The sequence below is a fragment of the Coregonus lavaretus genome (genome assembly GCF_964263955.1).
Source record: "Coregonus lavaretus genome assembly, contig: HAP1_SCAFFOLD_328, whole genome shotgun sequence".
NCBI lineage: Eukaryota > Metazoa > Chordata > Actinopteri > Salmoniformes > Salmonidae > Coregonus > Coregonus lavaretus.
Genome location: NW_028165903.1, coordinates 147,358 through 170,738, shown reverse-complemented (window position 1 = coordinate 170,738; position 23,381 = coordinate 147,358). Strand labels below are relative to the sequence as shown.

At 45.1% G+C, this 23,381-nt stretch overlaps 1 protein-coding gene across 1 annotated transcript in view; it reads left to right on the top strand.

The window, feature by feature from the left end:
• The window catches only part of nfxl1 (nuclear transcription factor, X-box binding-like 1), a gene marked incomplete at its 3' end in the record, with an annotated part of 58,104 nt that overhangs the window by 9,298 nt on the left and 25,425 nt on the right, over nt 1-23,381 (top strand). The window contains exons 5-13 of the mRNA XM_084190501.1: nt 1,754-1,884; nt 6,432-6,610; nt 6,722-6,883; nt 7,025-7,125; nt 14,714-14,828; nt 15,009-15,133; nt 15,372-15,494; nt 15,698-15,788; nt 22,676-22,796. Coding sequence (XP_084046627.1) covers nt 1,754-1,884; nt 6,432-6,610; nt 6,722-6,883; nt 7,025-7,125; nt 14,714-14,828; nt 15,009-15,133; nt 15,372-15,494; nt 15,698-15,788; nt 22,676-22,796 — 1,148 coding nt within the window. The remainder of the gene's footprint in view (nt 1-1,753; nt 1,885-6,431; nt 6,611-6,721; nt 6,884-7,024; nt 7,126-14,713; nt 14,829-15,008; nt 15,134-15,371; nt 15,495-15,697; nt 15,789-22,675; nt 22,797-23,381) is intronic.

Genomic DNA, 23,381 nt, shown 5'->3' with positions numbered 1-23,381 from the left:
AGGAGTACAATCTGTTGCTTGTGTATGTCCTCAGTGGGTGTGGTGGGGGTCGTCAGGAGGGCTATCAGGGTGGCTGACATGGGGGTGCTCAGAGGGGGTGGGATCCCCTGGGCTTGGGGTTCTTCATTTGTCTGTCCAGCTGTGATGTCGAGGCTATGGTCAGGATCTGAGGTGGGCTGTTCTCCTGGCTTCTCTGCGGGGGTGGCCAGCACTCTAACGGGTTGTTCTCTGTCACCCGTCATCGTTCTCACCTTCTCCTCCAGCACTCTGATCCTCTCCTCTAGTGCTCTGTTCTTCTCCTGCTCTTTCTCCTGTTGATGTTGTCTCACCACAGTCCAGAGTGCAGACATGTCTCTCTCTACCTGCAGCTCTCCAGGTCTAGTTAAGAGGGTGTTGTTGTGCTGGACTGTTGTCTGGGTCTGTGCTGACTGGAGTGTGTTCACCTGCTGTTCCAGCTCCACCTGCCTTACCTCCAGCTGGGTGAATGTATCCTTCATTTCAATGAGGGAGTAGTACTCTGTGCTGGGAGGTTGACTTTCTGCTTGGGGTTGCTCGTCTGTGGGGTTGTTTAATGAAGAGGTCTGGTCTGACACGCTCGGGGTGGGTGTATCTTTCTCAAGAGAGAGCTTCTCCTGCAGCGCTCGCTCTTTGATTAGGTGAAAGTCCATCTGAAACTGTTTGGGGTTGCCCTGGACCATTACTGCCGTCCATCTGAAACTGTTTGGGGTTGCCCTGGACCATTACTGCTCCAGACTTGTACAGGTTGACTTTGGCTGACTCAGAGTCCTTGTTATCTAGTATCCTGAGTTTCCACCCATCTTAACAGAGGGGTAGTGTGTTAATATAGCACTGTGTCATGCCAGGGGATGGTCTGTTAATATAGCACTGTGCCATGCCAGGGGATGGTCTGTTAATATAGCACTGTGCCATGCCAGGGGATAGTCTGTGTGGAACATTAAGTTGTTAAAATGTTCCAATTTTTTAAAATAGTCAACAAAAAGTGTCTCTTGATTTTCCATAAGGAGCTTCTTTTTGCACTCTTTCCGTGCCTTGTCATTTTTTACCTCCAGAGGATACTGTATTGTAATGACATCCGAACAGCGGCAGGGGGCTTCAAAGGCCTTTCCATTTGGGTGGGGTAGGCTGTGGAACTCTCCTGGGCTTCAAAGACCTTTCCATTTGGGTGGGGTAGGCTGTGGAACTCTCCTGGGCTTCAAAGGCCTCTCCATTTGGGTGGGGTAGGCTGTGGAACTCTCCTGGGCTTCAAAGACCTCTGCATTTGGGTGGGGTAGGCTGTGGAACTCTCCTGGGCTTCAAAGGCCTTTCCATTTGGGTGGGGGAGGCTGTGGAACTCTCCTGCCATTGTTGGGCTCAAGGGCTTTGACACATCAGTGCTTATTGAAGTTGCAGTCAGATATGTTCTGTCCTAGCAAGCTTGGTAGCCTTAACTTAGCATTCAGTCCTTTATAAAGTAAAATATGTCATTGTAATGTATTTTTCTTCTTGGCTTGAAAAGTAGCTTCAGACTAAACATGACTCACTCAGTTCCAGGTTGGATGGTGTTTTCAGGGTTCTGTTTGTTTGCCAGAGCATTTGCTGTATAGCTTGGGAATAATAATGTCTCTCTGTCTCTCTGTCTCTCTGTCTCTCTGTCTCTCTGTCTCTCTGTCTCTCTGTCTCTCTGTGTCTCTGTGTCTCTGTGTCTCTGTGTCTCTGTGTCTCTGTGTCTCTCTGTCTCTCTGTCTCTCTGTAGGTGTGGAGTTGTGCTGGTTGTTTCTGTCTGTTCCATATCCCCTGTATTCAGAAGTGGGCGAAGGACTCCGTCTTTCTCCTCTCCTCTGCCACTGATGAAGACTTTGGGAAGAAAGAACACCCCTGGCCTTGGTGAGTCTAACTGACCTCTGACCCCTAACTATCTAGTTGGATTGATTCCCTCCTGGATTTTTTTAGGAGAACCTGAGAATTTTAGGAAAGTGAGCAGAATTGTGCAACCCGACCTGTGTCAATAAAACAGCTGTTTGTTTCCATGTCTTCTCCCCTCCAGTCCTTAACGTTGTTAGCATCTCCCCTCCAGTCCTTAACGTTGTTAGCATCTCCCCTCCAGTCCTTAACGTTGTTAGCATCTCCCCTCCAGTCCTTAACGTTGTTAGCATCTCCCCTCCTTAACGTTGTTAGCATCTCCCCTCCAGTCCTTAACGTTGTTAGCATCTCCCCTCCAGTCCTTAACGTTGTTAGCATCTCCCCTCCAGTCCTTAACGTTGTTAGCGTCTCCCCTCCAGTCCTTAACGTTGTTAGCATCTCCCCTCCAGTCCTTAACGTTGTTAGCATCTCCCCTCCAGTCCTTAACGTTGTTAGCATCTCCCCTCCAGTCCTTAACGTTGTTAGCATCTCCCCTCCAGTCCTTAACGTTGTTAGCATCTCCCCTCCAGTCCTTAACGTTGTTAGCATCTCCCCTCCAGTCCTTAACGTTGTTAGCATCTCCCCTCCAGTCCTTAACGTTGTTAGCATCTCCCCTCCAGTCCTTAACGTTGTTAGCATCTCCCCTCCAGTCCTTAACGTTGTTAGCATCTCCCCTCCTTAACGTTGTTAGCATCTCCCCTCCTTAACGTTGTTAGCATCTCCCCTCCAGTCCTTAACGTTGTTAGCATCTCCCCTCCAGTCCTTAACGTTGTTAGCATCTCCCCTCCAGTCCTTAACGTTGTTAGCATCTCCCCTCCAGTCCTTAACGCTGTTAGCATCTCCCCTCCAGTCCTTAACGTTGTTAGCATCTCCCCTCCAGTCCTTAACGTTGTTAGCATCTCCCCTCCAGTCCTTAACGTTGTTAGCATCTCCCCTCCAGTCCTTAACGTTGTTAGCATCTCCCCTCCAGTCCTTAACGTTGTTAGCATCTCCCCTCCAGTCCTTAACGTTGTTAGCATCTCCCCTCCAGTCCTTAACGTTGTTAGCATCTCCCCTCCAGTCCTTAACGCTGTTAGCATCTCCCCTCCAGTCCTTAACGTTGTTAGCATCTCCCCTCCTTAACGTTGTTAGCATCTCCCCTCCAGTCCTTAACGTTGTTAGCATCTCCCCTCCAGTCCTTAGCGTTGTTAGCATCTCCCCTCCAGTCCTTAACGTTGTTAGCATCTCCCCTCCTTAACGTTGTTAGCATCTCCCCTCCAGTCCTTAACGTTGTTAGCATCTCCCCTCCAGTCCTTAACGCTGTTAGCATCTCCCCTCCAGTCCTTAACGTTGTTAGCATCTCCCCTCCTTAACGTTGTTAGCATCTCCCCTCCAGTCCTTAGCGTTGTTAGCATCTCCCCTCCAGTCCTTAGCGTTGTTAGCATCTCCCCTCCAGTCCTTAACGTTGTTAGCATCTCCCCTCCAGTCCTTAACGCTGTTAGCGTCTCCCCTCCAGTCCTTAACGTTGTTAGCATCTCCCCTCCAGTCCTTAACGTTGTTAGCATCTCTCCTCCAGTCCTTAACGTTGTTAGCATCTCCCCTCCAGTCCTTAACGTTGTTAGCATCTCCCCTCCAGTCCTTAACGTTGTTAGCATCTCCCCTCCAGTCCTTAACGTTGTTAGCATCTCCCCTCCAGTCCTTAACGTTGTTAGCATCTCCCCTCCAGTCCTTAACGTTGTTAGCATCTCCCCTCCAGTCCTTAACGTTGTTAGCATCTCCCCTCCAGTCCTTAACGCTGTTAGCATCTCCCCTCCAGTCCTTAACGTTGTTAGCATCTCCCCTCCAGTCCTTAACGTTGTTAGCATCTCCCCTCCAGTCCTTAACGTTGTTAGCATCTCCCCTCCAGTCCTTAACGCTGTTAGCATCTCCCCTCCAGTCCTTAACGTTGTTAGCATCTCCCCTCCAGTCCTTAACGTTGTTAGCATCTCCCCTCCTTAACGTTGTTAGCATCTCCCCTCCAGTCCTTAACGTTGTTAGCATCTCCCCTCCAGTCCTTAACGTTGTTAGCATCTCCCCTCCAGTCCTTAACGTTGTTAGCATCTCCCCTCCAGTCCTTAACGTTGTTAGCATCTCCCCTCCAGTCCTTAACGTTGTTAGCATCTCCCCTCCAGTCCTTAACGTTGTTAGCATCTCCCCTCCAGTCCTTAACGTTGTTAGCATCTCCCCTCCAGTCCTTAACGTTGTTAGCATCTCCCCTCCAGTCCTTAACGTTGTTAGCATCTCCCCTCCAGTCCTTAACGTTGTTAGCATCTCCCCTCCAGTCCTTAACGTTGTTAGCATCTCCCCTCCAGTCCTTAACGTTGTTAGCATCTCCCCTCCAGTCCTTAACGTTGTTAGCATCTCCCCTCCAGTCCTTAACGTTGTTAGCATCTCCCCTCCAGTCCTTAACGTTGTTAGCATCTCCCCTCCAGTCCTTAACGTTGTTAGCATCTCCCCTCCAGTCCTTAACGTTGTTAGCATCTCCCCTCCAGTCCTTAACGTTGTTAGCATCTCCCCTCCAGTCCTTAACGTTGTTAGCATCTCCCCTCCAGTCCTTAACGTTGTTAGCATCTCCCCTCCAGTCCTTAACGTTGTTAGCATCTCCCCTCCAGTCCTTAACGTTGTTAGCATCTCCCCTCCAGTCCTTAACGTTGTTAGCATCTCCCCTCCAGTCCTTAACGTTGTTAGCATCTCCCCTCCAGTCCTTAACGTTGTTAGCATCTCCCCTCCAGTCCTTAACGTTGTTAGCATCTCCCCTCCAGTCCTTAACGTTGTTAGCATCTCCCCTCCAGTCCTTAACGTTGTTAGCATCTCCCCTCCCCTCCTTAACGTTGTTAGCATCTCCCCTCCAGTCCTTAACGTTGTTAGCATCTCCCCTCCCCTCCTTAACGTTGTTAGCATCTCCCCTCCAGTCCTTAACGTTGTTAGCATCTCCCCTCCAGTCCTTAACGTTGTTAGCATCTCCCCTCCAGTCCTTAACGTTGTTAGCATCTCCCCTCCAGTCCTTAACGTTGTTAGCATCTCCCCTCCAGTCCTTAACGTTGTTAGCATCTCCCCTCCAGTCCTTAACGTTGTTAGCATCTCCCCTCCAGTCCTTAACGTTGTTAGCATCTCCCCTCCAGTCCTTAACGTTGTTAGCATCTCCCCTCCAGTCCTTAACGTTGTTAGCATCTCCCCTCCAGTCCTTAACGCTGTTAGCGTCTCCCCTCCAGTCCTTAACGTTGTTAGCATCTCCCCTCCAGTCCTTAACGTTGTTAGCATCTCCCCTCCAGTCCTTAGCGTTGTTAGCATCTCCCCTCCAGTCCTTAACGTTGTTAGCATCTCCCCTCCAGTCCTTAACGTTGTTAGCATCTCCCCTCCAGTCCTTAACGTTGTTAGCATCTCCCCTCCAGTCCTTAACGTTGTTAGCATCTCCCCTCCAGTCCTTAACGTTGTTAGCATCTCCCCTCCAGTCCTTAGCGTTGTTAGCATCTCCCCTCCAGTCCTTAACGTTGTTAGCATCTCCCCTCCAGTCCTTAACGTTGTTAGCATCTCCCCTCCAGTCCTTAACGTTGTTAGCATCTCCCCTCCAGTCCTTAACGTTGTTAGCATCTCTCCTCCAGTCCTTAACGTTGTTAGCATCTCCCCTCCAGTCCTTAACGTTGTTAGCATCTCCCCTCCAGTCCTTAACGTTGTTAGCATCTCCCCTCCAGTCCTTAACGTTGTTAGCATCTCCCCTCCAGTCCTTAACGTTGTTAGCATCTCCCCTCCAGTCCTTAACGTTGTTAGCATCTCCCCTCCAGTCCTTAACGTTGTTAGCATCTCCCCTCCAGTCCTTAACGTTGTTAGCATCTCCCCTCCAGTCCTTAACGTTGTTAGCATCTCCCCTCCAGTCCTTAACGTTGTTAGCATCTCCCCTCCAGTCCTTAACGTTGTTAGCATCTCCCCTCCAGTCCTTAACGTTGTTAGCATCTCCCCTCCAGTCCTTAACGTTGTTAGCATCTCCCCTCCAGTCCTTAACGTTGTTAGCATCTCCCCTCCAGTCCTTAACGTTGTTAGCATCTCCCCTCCAGTCCTTAACGTTGTTAGCATCTCCCCTCCAGTCCTTAACGTTGTTAGCATCTCCCCTCCAGTCCTTAACGTTGTTAGCATCTCCCCTCCAGTCCTTAACGTTGTTAGCATCTCCCCTCCAGTCCTTAACGTTGTTAGCATCTCCCCTCCAGTCCTTAACGTTGTTAGCATCTCCCCTCCAGTCCTTAACGTTGTTAGCATCTCCCCTCCAGTCCTTAACGTTGTTAGCATCTCCCCTCCAGTCCTTAACGTTGTTAGCATCTCCCCTCCAGTCCTTAACGTTGTTAGCATCTCCCCTCCAGTCCTTAACGTTGTTAGCGTCTCCCCTCCAGTCCTTAACGCTGTTAGCATCTCCCCTCCTTAACGTTGTTAGCATCTCCCCTCCAGTCCTTAACGTTGTTAGCATCTCCTAGATAGAAATGAGTAAATCAACAGCTTTTGTTTCTGTCTTCTCTCCTCTCCAGTCCTAAATGTCGCTATGAGTACCGCCCCTCCCAGACCCCCAGTAGGTATGTGTGTTACTGTGGCAAGGTTCAGGACCCTCCTTTGGATCCGTGGCTGTTACCGCACTCCTGTGGGCTGGTCTGTGATAGGACCCTGAACCCGGCCTGCGGACACCACTGTCTGCTGCTCTGCCATCCAGGTAAGGACGCACAATGACACACACACACACACACACACACACACACACAGAATGTGTATGTAGATGTATTGCTGTGTATGTTTAATATGTTTAACCCTGTGTGTGCCACAGGTCCATGCCCACCATGTCCTAAGATGGTATCCGTCAGCTGTATGTGTGCTAAGGCCATGCCTGTCCCTCGTCGCTGTAGCAACAAGCCCTGGAGCTGTCAGAAGAGATGCGGCTGGACTCTGCCGTGTGGACAACACATCTGTAACAGCCGCTGTCACTCAGGTAGAGCAGTCAGTGGAGTTTAGAGATGACAGGCTAGTTTACAGGTTATTGACCGTGCATCTCCCACGGAAGTGATTTCGAAATACTATAGTTTATTGAACTATATTGATCATATTGTTAAACCCCCCCCGTCTGTCTCAGGTGTGTGTGAGCCGTGTCCGAGGGTCAGCGTCCAGAAGTGTGTGTGTGGACGGGAGGAGGCAGAGAGACAGTGTGCCAGCCCTGTGTGGCACTGCCAACAGGTAACATGTACACCTGTCCTATTTATGGCTGCCAAATTCTGCTAACTTTCCCCTAATTCCCTCAGAAGATTCCTTGAATCAGGAGAGAATAACAGGACACCTGGGAATTCTCCTATACACCTGTCTGACCTGTCTCTGTCTCTGTGTCTCTCTCTCTCTCTGTGTCTGTCTCTTCTCTCTGTGTCTCTTCTCTCTGAAACTATAACTAACTTATAACTGTCATCCTCACCAATACATCTATACTACTACTACCAACATCATTAAACTGATATCATTACCATCACCCCTACTACCATCATCATCATTACTACTACTACTACCACCATCATCACCATCACCCCTACTACCATCATCATTACTACTACTACTACTACCACCATCATTAAACTGCTATCATTACCATCACCCCTACTACCATCATCATTACTACTACTACCACCACCATCATTAAACTGCTATCATTACCATCACCCCTACTACCATCATCATTACTACTACTACTACCACCACCATCATTAAACTGCTATCATTACCATCACCCCTACTACCATCATCATTACTACTACTACTACCACCACCATCATTAAACTGATATCATTACCATCACCCCTACTACCATCATCATTACTACTACTACTACCACTACCATCATTAAACTGATATCATTACCATCACCCCTACTACCATCATCATTACTACTACTACTACCACCATCATCACCATCACCCCTACTACCATCATCATTACTACTACTACTACTACCACCATCATTAAACTGCTATCATTACCATCACCCCTACTACCATCATCATTACTACTACTACCACCACCATCATTAAACTGCTATCATTACCATCACCCCTACTACCATCATCATTACTACTACTACTACCACCACCATCATTAAACTGCTATCATTACCATCACCCCTACTACCATCATCATTACTACTACTACTACCACCACCATCATTAAACTGCTATCATTACCATCACCCCTACTACCATCATCATTACTACTACTACTACTACTACCACCATCATTAAACTGCTATCATTACCATCACCCCTACTACCATCATCATTACTACTACTACTACTACTACCACCATCATTAAACTGCTATCATTACCATCACCCCTACTACCATCATCATTACTACTACTACTACTACTACCACCATCATTAAACTGCTATCATTACCATCACCCCTACTACCATCATCATTACTACTACTACCAACATCATTAAACTGATATCATTACCATCACCCCTACTACCATCATCATTACTACTACTACTACCACCACCATCATTAAACTGCTATCATTACCATCACCCCTACTACCATCATCATTACTACTACTACTACTACTACTACCACCATCATTAAACTGCTATCATTACCATCACCCCTACTACCATCATCATTACTACTACTACCAACATCATTAAACTGATATCATTACCATCACCCATACTACCATCATCATTACTACTACTACTACTACCAACATCAATAAACTGCTATCATTACCATCACCCCTACTACCATCATCATTACTACTACTACTACCACCATCATTAAACTGCTATCATTACCATCACCCCTACTACCATCATCATTACTACTACTACTACTACCACCATCATTAAACTGCTATCATTACCATCACCCCTACTACCATCATCATTACTACTACTACCACCATCATTAAACTGATATCATTACCATCACCCCTACTACCATCATCATTACTACTCCATCCATCCTAAACTACTACTACAACCACCCATCATTAAACTGCTATCATTACCATCACCCCTACTACCATCATCATTAACACTAACACCATCATTAAACTGCATCATTACATCACCCCTACTACCATCATCATTACTACTACTACCTATCATTACCATCACCCCTACTACCATCATCATTACTACTACTACCACCATCATTAAACTGCTATCATTACCATCACCCCTACTACCATCATCATTATACTACTACTACCAACATCATTAAACTGCTATCATTACCATCACCCCTACTACCATCATCATTACTACTACTACTACCACCATCATTAAACTGCTATCAATTACTACTACTACTACTACCACCATCATTAACCATCACCCCTACTACCATCATCATTACTACTACTACCACCACCATCATTAAACTGCTATCATTACCATCACCCCTACTACCATCATCATTACTACTACTACTACCACCACCATCATTAAACTGCTATCATTACCATCACCCCTACTACCATCATCATTACTACTACTACTACTACCACCATCATTAAACTGATATCATTACCATCACCCCTACTACCATCATCATTACTACTACTACCAACATCATTAAACTGATATCATTACCATCACCCCTACTACCATCATCATTACTACTACTACCACCATCATTAAACTGCTATCATTACCATCACCCCTACTACCATCATCATTACTACTACTACTACCACCATCATTAAACTGATATCATTACCATCACCCCTACTACCATCATCATTACTACTACTACAACTACTACCACCACCATCATTAAACTGCTATCATTACCATCACCCCTACTACCATCATCATTACTACTACTACTACCACCACCATCATTAAACTGCTATCATTACCATCACCCCTACTACCATCATCATTACCACTACTACTACCATCATTAAACTGCTATCATTACCATCACCCCTACTACCATCATCATTACTACTACTACTACCACCACCATCATTAAACTGCTATCATTACCATCACCCCTACTACCATCATCATTACTACTACTACTACCACCACCATCATTAAACTGCTGTCATTACCATCACCCCTACTACCATCATCATTACCACTACTACTACTACCACCATCATTAAACTGCTATCATTACCATCACCCCTACTACCATCATCATTACCACTACTACTACTACCACCATCATTAAACTGCTATCATTACCATCACCCCTACTACCATCATCATTACTACTACTACTACCACCATCATTAAACTGCTATCATTACCATCACCCCTACTACCATCATCATTACTACTACTACTACCACCATCATTAAACTGCTATCATTACCATCACCCCTACTACCATCATCATTACTACTACTACTACTACCACCATCATTAAACTGCTATCATTACCATCACCCCTACTACCATCATCATTACTACTACTACCACCATCATTAAACTGCTATCATTACCATCACCCCTACTACCATCATCATTACTACTACTACTACCACCACCATCATTAAACTGCTATCATTACCATCACCCCTACTACCATCATCATTACTACTACTACTACCACCACCACCACCATCATTAAACTGATATCATTACCATCACCCCTACTACCATCATCATTACTACTACTACTGCTACTACCAACATCATTAAACTGATATCATTACCATCACCCCTACTACCATCATCATTACTACTACTACCACCATCATTAAACTGCTATCATTACCATCACCCCTACTACCATCATCATTACTACTACTACTACCACCACCATCATTAAACTGCTATCATTACCATCACCCCTACTACCATCATCATTACTACTACTACTACCACCACCATCATTAAACTGCTATCATTACCATCACCCCTACTACCATCATCATTACTACTACTACTACCACCACCATCATTAAACTGCTATCATTACCATCACCCCTACTACCATCATCATTACTACTACTACTACCACCACCATTAAACTGCTATCATTACCATCACCCCTACTACCATCATCATTACTACTACTACTACCACCACCATCATTAAACTGATATCATTACCATCACCCCTACTACCATCATCATTACTACTACTACTACTACCACCATCATTAAACTGCCATCATTACCATCACCCCTACTACAATCATCATTACTACTACTACTACTACCACCATCATTAAACTGCCATCATTACCATCACCCCTACTACCATCATCATTACTACTATACTACTACTACCACCACCATCATTAAACTGATATCATTACCATCACCCCTACTACCATCATCATTACTACTACTACTACTACTACTACCACCATCATTAAACTGCTATCATTACCATCACCCCTACTACCATCATCATTACTACTACTACTACTACTACTACCACCATCATTAAACTGCTATCATTACCATCACCCCTACTACCATCATCATTACTACTACTACTACTACTACCACCATCATTAAACTGCTATCATTACCATCACCCCTACTACCATCATCATTACTACTACTACTACTACCATCATCATTAAACTGCTATCATTACCATCACCCCTACTACCATCATCATTACTACTACTACTACTACTACCACCATCATTAAACTGCTATCATTACCATCACCCCTACTACCATCATCATTACTACTACTACTACCACCACCATCATTAAACTGATATCATTACCATCACCCCTACTACCATCATCATTACTACTACTACTACCACCACCATCATTAAACTGATATCATTACCATCACCCCTACTACCATCATCATTACTACTACTACTACTACTACCACCATCATTAAACTGCTATCATTACCATCACCCCTACTACCATCATCATTACTACTACTACCACCACCATCATTAAACTGCTATCATTACCATCACCCCTACTACCATCATCATTACTACTACTACCACCACCACCATCATTAAACTGCTACCATTACCATCACCCCTACTACCATCATCATTACTACTACTACTACCACCACCATCATTAAACTGCTATCATTACCATCACCCCTACTACCATCATCATTACTACTACTACTACTACTACCACCATCATTAAACTGCTATCATTACCATCACCCCTACTACCATCATCATTACTACCACCACCATCATTAAACTGATATCATTACCATAACCCCTACTACCATCATCATTACTACTACTACTACCACCATCATTAAACTGATATCATTACCATCACCCCTACTACCATCATCATTACTACCACTACTACCACCACCATCATTAAACTGCTATCATTACCATCACCCCTACTACCATCATCATTACTACTACTACTACTACTACCACCATCATTAAACTGCTATCATTACCATCACCCCTACTACCATCATCATTACTACTACTACTACCACCACCATCATTAAACTGATATCATTACCATCACCCCTACTACCATCATCATTACTACTACTACTACTACCACCATCATTAAACTGATATCATTACCATCACCCCTACTACCATCATCATTACTACCACTACTACCACCACCATCATTAAACTGCTATCATTACCATCACCCCTACTACCATCATCATTACTACTACTACTACTACTACCACCATCATTAAACTGCTATCATTACCATCACCCCTACTACCATCATCATTACTACTACTACTACCACCACCATCATTAAACTGATATCATTACCATCACCCCTACTACCATCATCATTACTACTACTACTACTACCACCACCATCATTAAACTGCTATCATTACCATCACCCCTACTACCATCATCATTACTACTACTACTACTACCACCATCATTAAACTGATATCATTACCATCACCCCTACTACCATCATCATTACTACTACTACTACCACTACCATCATTAAACTGATATCATTACCATCACCCCTACTACCATCATCATTACTACTACTACCACCACCACCATCATTAAACTGCGATCATTACCATCACCCCTACTACCATCATCATTACTACTACTACCACCACCATCATTAAACTGCCATCATTACCATCACCCCTACTACCATCATCATTACTACTACTACCACCATCATTAAACTGATATCATTACCATCACCCCTACTACCACCATCATTACTACTACCACCATCATTAAACTGCTATCATTACCATCACCCCTACCACCATCATCATTACTACTACTACTACTACCACCACCATCATTAAACTGCTATCATTACCATCACCTCTACTACCATCATCATTACTACTACTACCACCACCATCATTAAACTGCTATCATTACCATCACCCCTACTACCATCATCATTACTACTACTACTACTACCACCATCATTAAACTGCTATCATTACCATCACCCATACTACCATCATCATTACTACTACTACCACCACCACCATCATTAAACTGCCCGTACCACTACTATTCACAATAATAATCACAACAATAATAATAATAGTAATAATAGTAATGTTGTAAATATGAGTCCTTTGATTGGTTCATGATTTTGTTCATTGGAATTATTTATTTTGAAGCAGTGCTGGTGTCAGCTTGGTTGGTTCGGTCCAACACCAGCTGACTGAGAGGGCTCGTTTCTGGGCTCAGCTCTTGGGTTTGAAGTGCTTTAAATTGGAGACTTGAATTTGGACTTGAATTTAAGTGTAGCCAAAATATTTGATATTCTGCCCTACATGCATTAGTTGGTGTATTTCTTTGGACTTTTTTCAGACAGAATTCTGCATGTAGGGCTTCATTTGGATGTTTGTCCCACATTTTCAAGTCCAATTTATTGAGTGGCCCCCAAACCTCATTTCCGTAAAGAGCTATTGGTAGGATTATGCTGTCAAATATTTTGGTCCAAATTCTAATTGGGATGTTGATTTTGAATAATGTCATTATTATTGAATACAATGCTCTGCAGGCTTTTTCTTTGAGTGCATTCACTGCCATATTAAAGTTTCCCGATGCAGATATGGTCAGACCAAGGTATGAGTAATTTTTGGTGTGTTCAATTATGGTGTTTAAGCTTAATTTATATTTGTGTTTCTGACATCTGGTTTATTTATGGAAAATCATGATTTTTGTTTCTTTGAAATTTACTGACGGTGCCCAATTATGGCAATATTGCTCTAGAATGTTAAGGTTCTGTTGAAGACCTTCTTTGGTTTGTGATAGAATAACTAAATCATCAGCATATAGAAGGTATTTTACCTCTGTGTCAAATAGTGTGAGTCCTGGGGCTGGAGAATGGTCCAACATGTCTGCTAATTCATTGATATAAATGTTGAAAAGGTTTGGACTCAAACTGCAGCCTTGTCTCACACCACGACGTTGCGAAAATAATTGTCTCTCTGTCTCTCTCTCTCTCTGTCTCTCTCTCTCTCTCTCTGTCTCTCTGTCTCTCTCTCTCTCTCTCTCTCTCTGTCTCTCTCTCTGTCTCTCTGTCTCTCTCTGTCTCTCTGTCTCTCTCTGTCTCTCTCTGTCTCTCTCTGTCTCTCTCTGTCTCTCTCTGTCTCTCTCTCTCCCCTCTCTCCCCTCTCTCCCGTCTCTCCTGTCTCTCCTGTCTCTCTGTCTCTCTGTCTCTCTGTCTCTCTGTCTCTCTGTCTCTCTGTCTCTCTGTCTCTCTCTCTCTCTCTCTCTCTCTCTCTCTCTCTCTCTCTCTGTGTGTCTCTCTCTCTCTGTGTCTCTCTCTCTCTCTCTCTCTCTCTCTCTCTCTCTCTCTCTCCCCCTCTCTCTCCCTCTCTAGCTCTGTGGTCTTCCTCTCTCCTGTGGTAATCATACATGTGAGAGAACGTGTCATTCAGGTCTGTGTGGGGCTTGTCCTCGATCTGGCAACAGAGCCTGTCCCTGCGGCAAGTCAAGTAAGAGCACACGCACACCTTTCTTCACCTTTTTTCAGTGTCTTACAATCGCTGTACTCTCGTCTCTGACTCTCTCTCTCTCTCTCTCTCTCTCTCTCTCTCTCTCTCTCTCTCTCTCTCTGTCTCTGTCTCTGTCTCTCTCTGTCTGTCTCTGTCTCTCTCTCTCTCTCTTTCTTCCAGAGTGTTCTCTCCCCTGTACTGAGGATGTCCCTACCTGTGGTGACACCTGTGACAAGGTGATGGAATGTGGCTTACACACCTGTTCCATGAGGTGCCATAGAGGGGCCTGTGAAACCTGCAGACAGGTACACACGGTTAAAACACACACACCCATATTCTCTCCATCCATCCATCCTACCAACCAACCGAGCAACACAAAACAAAAAGTATCTTTATTTCATTCTCACCACTAGGGGGGGGTGTATTACAGCTAAATGACAAATGGTGGTATTTCACTAACCTCTCTTCTCTCTCTCATCTTCTCTCTTATATTCCCTCTCTCCTCTCTCTCCTCTCTATCCCCCCCCCCCCCCCCCCCTCCAGGAGGTAGAGAAACAGTGTCGTTGTGGGAAGTACACGCGTGTCATGCCGTGTCACAAGGAGTACCTGTGTGAGTCTAAATGTCCCAAAACCAGAGGCTGTTCACGGCATCAGTGCAGGAGGAAGGTGAGCTCTGAGTTCTAACCCCTGAGTTCTAACCCCTGAGTTCTAACCCCTGAGTTCTAACCCCTGAGTTCTAACCCCTGAGTTCTAACCCCTGAGTTCTAACCCCTGAGTTCTAACCCCTGAGTTCTGAGTTCTGTTGTGGTTTGGCGGAAGTCGGTTCAAAGACTACGTTTCCCATAATGCAGTGGGTCCTGTGTTGACAGTGCTGCTCTGGTAACTGCCCACCATGTGACCAGAGCTGTGGACGATCGCTGGGCTGCCGAAACCACAAATGTCCCTCCGTCTGCCACCAAGGTAACACAAACAGCATGTTAGACACAGTGTGATGGTGTGATTGGTCAAGAGAGACGCATAACAGACAGGGGTTAAAGGTCAAATAATGGAATATTCTACAGCTTACCAACGCTACTGGGTTAAATAGTCAATGCCCTGTGTGATGTAGGATGTAATGCTGTGTGTGTGTGTGTGTGTGTTGTAGGATGTAATGCTGTGTGTGTGTGTGGTAGGATGTAATGCTGTGTGTAGTGTGTGTGTGTGTTGTAGGATGTAATGCTGTGTGTAGTGTGTGTGTGTTGTAGGATGTAATGCTGTGTGTGTGTGTGTGTGTTGTAGGATGTCATGCTGTGTGTGTGTGTGGTAGGATGTAATGCTGTGTGTAGTGTGTGTGTGTTGTAGGATGTAATGCTGTGTGTAGTGTGTGTGTGTTGTAGGATGTAATGCTGTGTGTGTGTGTGTGTGTGTTGTAGGATGTCATGCTGTGTGTGTGTGTGGTAGGATGTAATGCTGTGTGTAGTGTGTGTGTGTTGTAGGATGTAATGCTGTGTGTGTGTGTGGTAGGATGTAATGCTGTGTGTGTGTTGTAGGATGTAATGCTGTGTGTGTGTGTGTGGTAGGATGTAATGCTGTGTGTAGTGTGTGTGTGTTGTAGGATGTAATGCTGTGTGTAGTGTGTGTGTGTTGTAGGATGTAATGCTGTGTGTGTGTGTGTGTTGTAGGATGTCATGCTGTGTGTGTGTGTGGTAGGATGTAATGCTGTGTGTAGTGTGTGTGTGTTGTAGGATGTAATGCTGTGTGTGTGTGTGGTAGGATGTAATGCTGTGTGTGTGTGGTAGGATGTAATGCTGTGTGTGTAGTGTGTTGTAGGATGTAATGCTGTGTGTGTGTGTGTGTGTGTTGTAGGATGTAATGCTGTGTGTGTGTAGTGTGTTGTAGGATGTAATGCTGTGTGTGTAGTGTGTTGTAGGATGTAATGCTGTGTGTGTGTGTGTGTGTGTGGTAGGATGTAATGCTGTGTGTGTGTGTTGTAGGATGTAATGCTGTGTGTGTGTGTGGTAGGATGTAATGCTGTGAGTCTATTCACATCTGTCTGATGTAGACGCTGAGTCTATTCACATCTGTCTGATGTAGACGCTGAGTCTATTCACATCTGTCTGATGTAGACCTCAGACCGTACGTGGTGTGTAGTCCTCAGACCGTACGTGGTGTGTAGTCCTCAGACCGTACGTGGTGTGTAGTCCTCAGACCGTACGTGGTGTGTAGTCCTCAGACCGTACGTGGTGTGTAGTCCTCAGACCGTACGTGGTGTGTAGTCCTCAGACCGTACGTGGTGTGTAGTCCTCAGACCGTACGTGGTGTGTAGTCCTCAGACCGTACGTGGTGTGTAGTCCTCAGACTGTACGTGGTGTGTAGTCCTCAGACCGTACGTGGTGTGTAGTCCTCAGACCGTACGTGGTGTGTAGTCCTCAGACCGTACGTGGTGTGTAGTCCTCAGACCGTACGTGGTGTGTAGTCCTCAGACCGTACGTGGTGTGTAGTCCTCAGACCGTACGTGGTGTGTAGTCCTCAGACCGTACGTGGTGTGTGTGTGGCCCCTACTTCCTCTCCTGTGTCTCTTGTATAATTAATTTATTGTTTCCTGTGCTGTGACCTGATTGGCTGATAACAGGCGAGCGGGCAGAACAGTGATAATTTATTCACACTCCTCGTCTCTGTTCTCATTGGCTGACCTTTGGGCGGGCGCCTTGCCGCCTGGGGAAAAGGTTTGGATGGGACACGGAGAGGATAGGTTATCAGTTTAGCTGATGGTGATAGGTCAATCATATATACTGATGGAGTGGAAAGGACACACACACACACACACACACACACACACACACACACACACACACACACACACACACAATCAGAAACACACACACACACACACACACACACACAATCAGAAACACACACACTGTGGTTCCAAAGGTTGTTTTTAGAAAACTATTGTTGAGGGGGACAATGGAACTCTGTAAGGTCAATCTGGCCTTCATGACGAGTCATTTTGACTGCTTTAATATCAAATCACATTGTATTTGTCACATGTAGACCTTACAGTGAAATGCTTACTTACAAGCCCTTAACCAACAATGCAGTTTTAAGAAATAGTAAAGAAAATTATTACTAAATATACTAAAGTAAAAATAGTAACAATAAAATAACAATAATGAGGCTATATACAACGGGTACCGGTACCGAGTCCATGTGCAGGAGTACGGTTTAGTCGAGGTAATTGAGGTAATACACTCCATGACCAAAAGTATGTGGACACCTGCTCGTCCCAACATCTCATTCCAAAATCATGGGCATAAAATGGAGTTGGTCCCCCCTTTTCTGTTATAACAGCCTCCACTCTTCTGGGAAGGCTTTTGTTGGAACATTGCTGCATGGACAAACTTTCCAGTTGGCACAATGCATTCTGGCTGGTAGCGTTCTCCTGGCATCCGCCAAACCCAGATTTGTCCATCGGACTGCCAGATGGAGAAGCGTGATTCATCACTCCAGAGAACGCGTTTCCACTGCTCCAGAGTCCAATGGCGGCGAGCTTTACACCACTCCAGCCTACACTTGGCATTGCGCATGGTGATCTTAGGCTTGTGTGCGGCTGCTCGGCCATGGAAATGGAGACCCATTTCATGAAGCTCCCGACGAACAGTTCTTGTGCTGACGTTGCGTCCAAAGGCAGTTTGGAACTCGGTAGTGAGTGTTGCAACCGAGGACAGACCATTTTTACACGCTACGCGCTTCAGCACTCTGCGGTCCCGTTCTGTGAGCTTGTGTGGCCTACCACTTCGCGGCTGAGCCGTTGTTGCTCCTAGACGTTTCCACTTCACAATAACAGCCCTTATAGTTGACCGGGGCAGCTCTAGCAGGGAAGAAATTTGACGAACTGACTTGTTGGAAAGGTGGCATCCTATGACGGTGCCACGTTGAAAGTCACTGAGCTCTTCAGTAAGGCCGTTCTACTGCCAATGTTTGTTTATGGAGAATGCATGGATGTGTGCTCGGGTGTGGCTGAAAATAGTCGAATCCACTTATTTGAAGGGGTGTCCACATACTTTTGTCCATATGGTGTTGTAGGATGTAATGCATTGATAATAAACAGAGTAGCAGCAGCGTATGTGATGAGTGTTTAGGAGTGTGTGTGTGTGTGTGTGTGTAGTCCATATGCGTGTGTGTGTGTGTGTGTTGGAGTGTCAGTGTAGTGTGGGGGTAGAGTCCAGTGTGTGTACATCGAGCTGTGCAAGAGTCAGTAAAAATAAATAAATATATATATTTCATAAAATAAGGGGGTCAATGAAAATAGTCCGGGTAGCCATTCGATTAACTGTTCAGCAGTTTTATGGCTTGGGGGTAGAAGCTGTTCAGGAGCCTTTTGGTCCCAGACTTGGTGCTCCGGTACCACTTGCCGTGCGGTAGCAGAGAGAACAGTCTGACTTGGGTGGCTGGAATGTGTATCTTGACTAACACCATCAGCTCAGTGTATACTAACTAACACCATCAGCTCTGTGTATACTAACTAACACCATCAGCTCAGTGTATACTAACTAACACCATCAGCTCAGTGTATACTAACTAACACCATCAGCTCAGTGTATACTAACTAACACCATCAGCTCAGTGTATACTAACTAACACCATCAGCTCAGTGTATACTAACTAACACCATCAGCTCAGTGTATACTAACTAACACCATCAGCTCTGTGTATACTAACACCATCAGCTCTGTGTATACTAACTAACACCATCAGCTCTGTGCATACTAACTAACACCATCAGCTCAGTGTATACTAACACCATCAGCTCAGTGTATACTAACTAACACCATCAGCTCAGTGTATACTAACTAACACCATCAGCTCAGTGTATACTAACTAACACCATCAGCTCAGTGTATACTAACTAACACCATCAGCTCAGTGTATACTAACTAACACCATCAGCTCAGTGTATACTAACTAACACCATCAGCTCAGTGTATACTAACTAACACCATCAGCTCAGTGTATACTAACTAACACCATCAGCTCAGTGTATACTAACTAACACCATCAGCTCAGTGTAGACTAACTAACACCATCAGCTCAGTGTAGACTAACTAACACCATCAGCTCAGTGTATACTAACTAACACCATCAGCTCAGTGTATACTAACTAACACCATCAGCTCAGTGTATACTAACTAACACCATCAGCTCAGTGTATACTAACTAACACCATCAGCTCAGTGTATACTAACTAACACCATCAGCTCAGTGTATACTAACTAACACCATCAGCTCAGTGTATACTAACTAACACCATCAGCTCAGTGTATACTAACTAACACCATCAGCTCAGTGTATACTAACACCATCAGCTCAGTGTATACTAACACCATCAGCTCAGTGTATACTAACACCATCAGCTCAGTGTATACTAACACCATCAGCTCAGTGTATACTAACACCATCAGCTCAGTGTATACTAACACCATCAGCTCAGTGTATACTAACACCATCAGCTCAGTGTATACTAACACCATCAGCTCAGTGTATACTAACACCATCAGCTCAGTGTATACTAACTAACACCATCAGCTCAGTGTATACTAACTAACACCATCAGCTCAGTGTATACTAACTAACACCATCAGCTCAGTGTATACTAACTAACACCATCAGCTCAGTGTATACTAACTAACACCATCAGCTCAGTGTATACTAACTAACACCATCAGCTCAGTGTATACTAACTAACACCATCAGCTCAGTGTATACTAACTAACACCATCAGCTCAGTGTATACTAACTAACACCATCAGCTCAGTGTATACTAACTAACACCATCAGCTCAGTGTATACTAACACCATCAGCTCAGTGTATACTAACACCATCAGCTCTGTGTATACTAACTAACACCATCAGCTCTGTGTATACTAACTAACACCATCAGCTCAGTGTATACTAACTAACACCATCAGCTCAGTGTATACTAACACCATCAGCTCTGTGTATACTAACTAACACCATCAGCTCTGTGTATACTAACTAACACCATCAGCTCTGTGTATACTAACTAACACCATCAGCTCTGTGTATACTAACTAACACCATCAGCTCTGTGTATACTAACTAACACCATCAGCTCTGTGTATACTAACTAACACCATCAGCTCTGTGTATACTAACTAACACCATCAGCTCTGTGTATACTAACTAACACCATCAGCTCTGTGTATACTAACTAACACCATCAGCTCTGTGTATACTAACTAACACCATCAGCTCTGTGTATACTAACTAACACCATTGAGATGATGGGGTAATCTGCAGTTCAAACAAAAACAAAGCCCCCCACCACTGTTTTGGTTCATGGGAATGGAGAAATGTATACGGGGCTGTGGAGGAAAGGAATGACCATCCATGATAGTTAGGGTTAGGGTTAACCCTGTGGAGGAAAGGAATGGCCATCCATGATAGTTAGGGTTAGGGTTAACCCTGTGGAGGAAAGGAATGGCCATCCATGATAGTTAGGGTTAGGGTTAACCCTGTGGAGGAAAGGAATGACCATCCATGATAGTTAGGGTTAGGGTTAACCCTGTGGAGGAAAGGAATGGCCATCCATGATAGTTAGGGTTAGGGTTAACCCTGTGGAGGAAAGGAATGGCCATCCATGATAGTTAGGGTTAGGGTTAACCCTGTGGAGGAAAGGAATGGCCATCCATGATAGTTAGGGTTAACCCTGTGGAGGAAAGGAATGGCCATCCATGATATTTAGGGTTAGGGTTAACCCTGTGGAGGAAAGGAATGGCCATCCATGATAGTTAGGGTTAGGGTTAACCCTGTGGAGGAAAGGAATGGCCATCCATGATAGTTAGGGTTAGGGTTAACCCTGTGGAGGAAAGGAATGGCCATCCATGATAGTTAGGGTTAGGGTTAACCCTGTGGAGGAAAGGAATGGCCATCCATGATAGTTAGGGTTAGGGTTAACCCTGTGGAGGAAAGGAATGGCCATCCATGATAGTTAGGGTTAGGGTTAACCCTGTGGAGGAAAGGAATGGCCATCCATGATAGTTAGGGTTAGGGTTAACCCTGTGGAGGAAAGGAATGGCCATCCATGATAGTTAGGGTTAGGGTTAACCCTGTGGAGGAAAGGAATGGCCATCCATGATAGTTAGGGTTAGGGTTAACCCTGTGGAGGAAAGGAATGGCCATCCATGATAGTTAGGGTTAGGGTTAACCCTGTGGAGGAAAGGAATGGCCATCCATGATAGTTAGGGTTAGGGTTAACCCTGTGGAGGAAAGGAATGGCCATCCATGATAGTTAGGGTTAACCCTGTGGAGGAAAGGAATGGCCATCCATGATAGTTAGGGTTAGGGTTAACCCTGTGGAGGAAAGGAATGGCCATCCATGATAGTTAGGGTTAGGGTTAACCCTGTGGAGGAAAGGAATGGCCATCCATGATAGTTAGGGTTAGGGTTAACCCTGTGGAGGAAAGGAATGGCCATCCATGATAGTTCTAACCATGTTTTATTTTCAGGTTATACAGTGTTTCTTTACAAACAAATGAGTAAAACAAGGTTATATTTTAGTTGAACTAAGCTCATGAGACATTTCTAACTTCTGTACTTCAAGAATCACTTGCTATATGTTAATTTATTATTCCCCAAATAGATTTCCGCTTTCCGTGTTGAATGTGTGTGTTACAGGTAGCTGCTACCCCTGTCCAGAGACTGTGGAGGTAAAGTGTGTGTGTTACAGGTAGCTGCTACCCCTGTCCAGAGACTGTGGAGGTAAAGTGTGTGTGTTACAGGTAGCTGCTACCCCTGTCCAGAGACTGTGGAGGTAAAGTGTGTGTGTTGAATGTGTGTGTTACAGGTAGCTGCTACCCCTGTCCAGAGACTGTGGAGGTAAAGTGTGTGTGTGGCTCCACCTCTCTGACGGTTCCCTGTGGGAGGGAGAGGAGTACCAAGCCGCCACGCTGTAAAGAACTGTGCAGGTAACACACACACACACACACACACACAGGACGACACACACACACACACACACAGGACGACACACACACAGGACAACACACACACAGGACGACACACACACACACAGGACGACACACACACACACAGGACGACACACACACACACAGGACGACACACACACACACACACACACACAGGACGACACACACACAGGACGACACACACACAGGACGACACACACACACACAGGACGACACACACACACACAGGACGACACACACACACACAGGACGACACACACACACACTGGACGACACACACACACACAGGACGACACACACACACACAGGACGACACACACACACACAGGACGACACACACACAGGACGACACTCACACACACACAGGACGACACACACACACACACAGGACGACACACACACACACACACACACAGGACGACACACACACACACACACAGGACGACACACACACACACACACAGGACGACACACACACACACACACACACACAGGACGACACACACACACACACACAGGACGACACACACACACACACACAGGACGACACACACACACACACAC